Source organism: Oryza sativa, chromosome 12 (assembly GCF_034140825.1).
Source record: "Oryza sativa Japonica Group chromosome 12, ASM3414082v1".
Taxonomy (NCBI): Eukaryota; Viridiplantae; Streptophyta; class Magnoliopsida; order Poales; family Poaceae; genus Oryza; species Oryza sativa.
The window spans coordinates 22,555,348-22,562,284 of NC_089046.1; the positions used below are offsets into that span (position 1 = coordinate 22,555,348).

Genomic DNA, 6,937 nt, shown 5'->3' on the forward strand with positions numbered 1-6,937 from the left:
GTAAAATATAGGTTAATCATTAATATTTGTCAAGAACTCATAAAAATGATTTTGTTTATTGCATTTTTTAGAAAAAAAATATTTTAGATTGGAACAACAAATGGAATATATATGACTATGAAAGTTCAATTTTCTACAGATAATAATTAAGTCTGATGTTGGTGCTCTCTGGCAATGGTAAGACATACTCCTTAAGGGATTATGGGTGGATGGGATGTATTCTAGTACTATAAATGTGGACATACTCTCAATTCGTAGTATCAGAATATGTCACATCCAACCAAAATATCTTATATTTAGGAGATAGTACTTATTATGGTAGCTGTGTATTTTTTGAACAATGATGTAAAGGCACACATATCATCACTTATCGATAAATAGAGGCCAAAATGTTCTGTGGTGGAGGTGAGGGAGAGGATCGATGATGGTGATGCTTCCATAGGTTAACAATGGCAACCATCAATAATCCATCATATGCGACTCGTTTTGATTTCTCTCCCATATGATGATATGAATGGAAGACATCAGGAACGAAAGGATCATTGGGATGTGACGATGTTTCAAAAAGAAGAACAATTTCGTGATCTTTTGATGGACTACTGCTACTGATGTTTACACATGAAGGCGTACTGAAGATGCTGAAATTGTTTCTTTGTTTGACTTTTTAGTTTTGCTATGCGAGGAAGCGTAGTACACCCGAAAAACATTCTACGGAAAATATCTCATTGACACAGATGCTGATGGGTTTCTAGAACATAATTTTACTGACACCCACGCACACGTATTGTGATCCTCTGCATTGATACGAAGGCTAGTTTAGTTCCCAACTTTTTCTTCAAACTTCTAACTTTTCCATTACATTAAAATTTTTCTACACACAAACTTCCAACTTTTTCATCACATCGTTCCAATTTCAATTAAACTTCCAATTTTGGTGTGAACTAAACACGCCCGAAGAAGAAAATACGGAGGGGCTACGGGATCACCTATACATTTATCGACAAATTTTCTCCTAAAAATTTGACAGATATAATTATAGTACAACCGTAGTGTCATTACACTGTAACTTGCATATAACTACAGTGTAAGTTGTATATAAGTTTCACGTAATTTTGAATCGTTAAATCTATTACAAGATTTGTTTTGGTGAGGAAGAAAAAAATCACAGCACACACATGTGTAAGGATTTGTCCCACAACCTCCATTTTACCGAAATAACATATTACATAGAGATTTTTGAAAGTTACATACAAGTTACACTATAGTTACAGTGTAATTACATGCAAGTTACAGTGTAATTACACTACGATTATACTGTAATTACATCTGTCAAATTTTTGGAAGAAAATTTGTCGACAAATATATAGCAAAATCGTATCCGGGATGGTGCTAATTAGTCTGATTAACCTTGGTTGCCGTTTTTGGGGCCAGTAATTTGTGGGCCTCCAACCAGTAAATGTAGAACGAATAGGCATCCGCCACGTGTCCGTATCCAGCCGCCTTTAATTATCCCCTCCGATCGGCTACCCTTTCGATCAAACTCCCCCCTTCATCTCCCACACCAAAATCCCAGAAGCGCGATCATGGCGGCGGCGGCGGCGGCGACCAACGGCGGCTTCGACGTGATCGTGGTGGGCGGCGGCATCATGGGCAGCTGCGCGGCGTACGCCGCGGCGTCGTCGTCGGCGTCCCGCTGCGGCGGCGCGCGCGTGCTGCTCCTGGAGAGGTTCGACCTGCTCCACCACCGCGGCTCGTCGCACGGCGAGTCCCGCGGCATCCGCGCCACGTACCCGCAGGCGCGGTACCCGCCCATGGTGCGCCTCGCCGCGCGGCTCTGGGGCAACGCCGAGGCCGAGGCGGGCTACCGCGTGCTCACCCCGACGCCGCACCTCGACATGGGCCCGCGCGCCGACCCGGCCCTCCGCGCCGCCATCCAGAACGGCGGCGCCGCCGAGGTCGTCGGCGCCTCGGACGATTCGGCGGCGTCGTGGCTGTGGTCCGCGGTGTTCCGCCTGCCCGAGGGGTGGACGGCGGCGAGCAGCGAGCTCGGCGGCGTCATCAAGGCCACCAAGGCGGTTGCCATGTTCCAGTCGCTCGCCGCCAAGAACGGCGCCGTGCTCAGGGACAGGACGGAGGTGATCGACATCGCCAAGCAAGGTAACAGATCAATCAACGAAATCATATTTACATCTTTACCTGTTCACTATAATCTGGAATCGTATTTGCCTGCATAGTAAAATCCATGAAATTAATTAACTACTGCTCCCTTCATTTTAGAATAAATTCATTTGTTTTCTCCTTCCGTTTATCCCAAAATAAGTTTACTTTTGTGTTATGACTATATTGTAGTTTGTGAAATTAGAAAGTAATTGTAAATAGAGTAGATAAAATGAGAAATAATTGAATTGAGTTCAGATAAAACGAGCATATTATAGTCTTTATAGCTTTGCATTTGTATAGGTTAGATGGGTCAAAATGAACATATTTTGAGGCCGAGCGAGTAATTATTTAATAAAAATCTAACGTTTTATCTTTAGGAGATGGATCGATCTTGGTGAAGACGTCGAGCGGGGAGGAGTTCCACGGCGCCAAGTGCATCATCACAGTGGGCGCGTGGGCGAGCAAGCTTGTCAAGTCGGTCGCCGGCGTCGACCTGCCAGTGCAGCCGCTGCACACGCTCATCTGCTACTGGAAGGCCCGCCCCGGCCGCGAGCATGAGCTCACGCCGGAGTCCGGCTTCCCGACGTTCGCCAGCTACGGTGACACCTGCATCTACTCCACGCCGTCCATGGAGTTCCCAGGCCTGATCAAGGTGTGCGCGCACGGCGGTGCGCCGTGCGACCCGGATAGGCGGGACTGGTGCGCTGGCGGCGACGCCCTGGCGGACCCGGTGGCGCGGTGGATCGACGAGCTCATGCCCGGCCACGTCGACACCGCCGGTGGGCCGGTCATCCGGCAGTCGTGCATGTACTCCATGACCCCTGATGAGGATTTCATCATCGACTTCGTTGGTGGGGAGTTTGGAAAGGATGTGGTTGTCGGCGCCGGGTTCTCCGGCCATGGCTTCAAGATGGGACCTGCAGTCGGGAGGATCCTCGCCGAGATGGCCATGGACGGCGAGGCCAAGACGGCGGCGGAGGCCGGAGTGGAGCTTGGGTATTTCAGGATTGGACGTTTCGAGGGTAACCCGGAGGGAAATCGTGCTGAAAATAAGGTGAAAATTTGAGTCCTCGCGTAGGCATGGCCACCTGTAAGAGCTAGATCTGTAAGGTGATGTCGGTGTGCGATTGTGAGATGTTTGCTAGTACTGTAATATGTCAAACATTGCATTTCTGAACTTATACTCCCTCCGTTTCGAAATGTTTGACACCATTGACTTTTTAGCACATGTTTTACCGTTCGTTTTATTCAAAAACTTTTGTAAAATATATAAAATTATATACCTACATAAAAATATATTTAACAATGAATCAAATGATAGGAAAAGAATTAATAATTACTTAAATTTTTTGAATAAGACGAACGATCAAACATATTTAAAAAAGTCAACGGCGTCAAACATTTCGAAACGGAGGGAGTATATGTGTGCGCTTCAGAATTATATGTTTGCTTCGGAATCTTGGACTTCGGTAGATTGGAATGATTCTCATTACGATTTTTGCTGCGCTATTCCTATTCCAGAGTCATCATCTTCATGTTAGATGTGCATGTTAATTGAAAGAAACTAGTGTGTTGGTCATTGTCAGGAATATCACTGGTTATCCAGTTATGTCAGGAATATACAGTACCACAAAACTCCACATCCGTACAACCTTATAAGTACCGGTTCACTTAGACATGCTTATTACGCTAATCCAGACCGCACCATTCACAAAACTCAAAAGTGTGGGACCTCGCTAGCATTGTTGGTCAGATCTCCAAATAGAGATATGAAAGAACCATCTAAAGAACATGATATCTTACACGTCATCAATTATGTTATAGAAGTACCCTATATGATCTTAGGGTCTGCGGGTAGAACTCCAACTCCTAAATTTAGCTTTAGAAGTTTTGTCTGGAGTGGAGTTGTAGATAATTAAACATAAACCCAGCTCTGCCTCTGTGATTTATTTTGTAAGAACACTCCACCCAGTTTCACTCCTGTTTTAGGTGGAGCTGAAACTGTTTGGCTGGAGCTGTGTCAAACAAGCACTTAAAGTCTATAACTTCGCTTCTATTTTAAGTGTAGCTGAAACTGTTTGGCTAGAGCTATAACTGTATTAAACAGACACTTAAAGTTTATAACGATTTTATGACCTTCATGAACAAAAGATAGTAGAATCAGAATTACATGGAAACATTATAGTTACCTAAATAGTTGGCGGAGACAGAAACTACCACAGAAGCATGGGGTCGGCTAGTCAATCAGGGAATAAACACCTAAGGATCCAACAGGACTAAATGGCATGTTTGGCCTATTGAGGTATCATATTATAAGCTATTGTGTTAATGTGTTATTGAAATTATGCCAACAAGTTGGATATGAGCTAGCTTATAGGAAATGGATACTTAAGCTTCTAGGCCCCATAAATCAATACCTGCTTTGTTGCTTCAGTTTTTCTTTGGAGGTAGAGATAAATTTGAAGAGCAAGAATAATCTGAAGATGAGAAGTGTTAGCTTTTTTGGCCTTATGTACCCTATGAATGCTCTTTACAAGTTCAAGAACAGGAGTATACAGCTAATCAAGTATTATAGTTTAGGTTTAGGTTTATTGGTTTAGACTTTTAAGTCAGCTTATTGACTTATTGACTTATAAGCTGGTGGATTTAATGTCCTAAGGTTAGTGCTGGAGTCATACATAAAAGTTTCTCCAACCTAGCTTTTGGATTAATAGTATTAGAGTGGCTTATGGCTTCAAAAAAGCCAAACGAATAAGTTGTTCGTTTGTTTAGACTTAGACTTTTCAGATTATAAGTTGGCTTATAAGCCTAAACAAAGAGGACCTTAGCATTTCTGCAAGTCAAATTTCTATGTTCCAACAATATGTGGTAGGCACTAATAATTTAGGCAGTGTTTAGTTCCCTTCAAACTTCAAAAAATCCTGTCACATCAAATGTTTGGACACATACATGGAGCATTAAATATAGACAAAAAACCAATTGCACAGTTTGCATGTAAATTGCGAGATGATTCTTTTGAGCCTAATTACGCCATGATTTAACAATGTGATGACGATGGATTAATTAGGGTTAATAAATTTGCCTCACAGTTTACAGGCAGAATCTGTAATTTGCTTTATTAGTCTACGTTTAATACTTTAAATGTGTGCCCGTATACTTAAAAAAAATTGACACACGAACTAAACACGGCCTTAGTCACTGGATACAAAAATTGAGCTGATCTGACGTCTCAAGTCAATTTGTCAAAATGAATTTCCTTTTCAACTAGCTACAATTTTTATGATACTTCTTATCTGCCTTTCACAGGGTTGGGCTAAACATCCAAATGTGTCGTTCATGAAATTTTAATCTAATGAAAAATATGAGATAGATAGTTGCTCTATCTCGGGGTTGTCGATCTGCTGGTGAAAAATAAAAGAGGTAAAGTTTGCTCCTCGGGTAGTATGTTGTTTATTCTCTCTCTTTTTACCCTGGAACTATTATTTGATTGTTTCTGTTCACACTTTTGGGCAAGAATAGCACATGGGTGATGGGTCTATCCTGCTTGTACTGCCGCTGTAGTATATAGCAACACATCAATGGCACCAGGTACACAACATTGTAATATTCTGCTGGATCTATCTTAACTTCCCTGTTGGATGGCATCAATGGCATGTTTGGCTGTATCAATGGCAACTGGGCTCTGATCTATCTTAACTTCCCTATTGAATCACATGTTACCTTGATCTGGTCAATCCACCAAAACAATGCCCGCCGCGTTGGGAGGTGCGTGCACTAGACGAGTATGGTATTTACTCCTATAAAGTAAGACATGCAAGAAGCCACATCAGCAATAATTTTAAGCCATTAGATCATATTAGTACAAAGATAACAACCGTTTGATCAAGAAGCTACTTAATTATTCATCCAATTCAATCGTTGTTTTATTTAGTATTTTTGTTGCAATAGAAAATAAGATATTGCCAAAAACCATTACGCTTGCAAAAAAACATGTTCTATCATCACAATTTTAATTTTTTTTTGGCATTTTGCATAGTACATGGCTGTGGTATGTTACTTTTCACTATTTTCTGTTACCACGATCAACAAATTCGTTGCAATGAAAAAAATGTCATCTTATAATTTAACTTAATTTTTTCATATGGACATGGATTGGGACAAAATTTATATGAAAGTTATAGCTCTCGATAAGATCAACAATTTTATAGGTGATAACTTTTTCATTTGAAATCTTTTAGATATTTAAATCCGTGATTTAAATCTCAGTTAGATATGCTCAAATGAAACGATACACTTTTCTAACAGAATTGATGAGTAGGTGAGTTGGTAAATGAGAGCACACCTAAAGGATAGGTCTTGTGTTCGAATCTAGCGAAGACAAGGTATCAAATAATAAATAGTTAGGATGTAGAACAAAATTAGTTATTAATATTTAAACTTTTAATTTGGTATGTAAAACTAATGTCACATATGGAGTGGTGGCAATAATTATTTATTGCAATGATGTGAAGTGTTGCAATATGATTTTTTGCCACATCCATTCTATGGCAACATCAAAATTTATTACCACCGAATAAAAAATGTTGAAATAACCTATTACCACGCTATTTATTATCACGGCTAGCAATGATTTTAAAATTGTGGCAATATGTATCTATCGTCACAATTTTAGTATTGATGCCATGATTTTTTTCGTGATGACAAATTATTTTTCTAGCAGTACACCACAGGGACGTACCCAGAGGGTAGTCCAGGTAGGCCCAGAATTGCCCTAGGA

At 41.0% G+C, this 6,937-nt stretch overlaps 1 protein-coding gene across 1 annotated transcript; it reads left to right on the forward strand.

Moving 5' to 3' along the window:
• The first annotated feature begins 1,513 nt into the window (after positions 1–1,513).
• Positions 1,514–3,360, forward strand: LOC4352447 (probable sarcosine oxidase). The gene is made up of 2 exons (XM_015763483.3): positions 1,514–2,157; positions 2,538–3,360. Exons 1-2 carry the CDS (start codon positions 1,584–1,586, stop codon positions 3,224–3,226), a joined length of 1,263 nt encoding a protein of 420 aa, XP_015618969.1. The 5' UTR covers positions 1,514–1,583; the 3' UTR covers positions 3,227–3,360.
• The last annotated feature ends 3,577 nt before the right edge of the window (positions 3,361–6,937 follow it).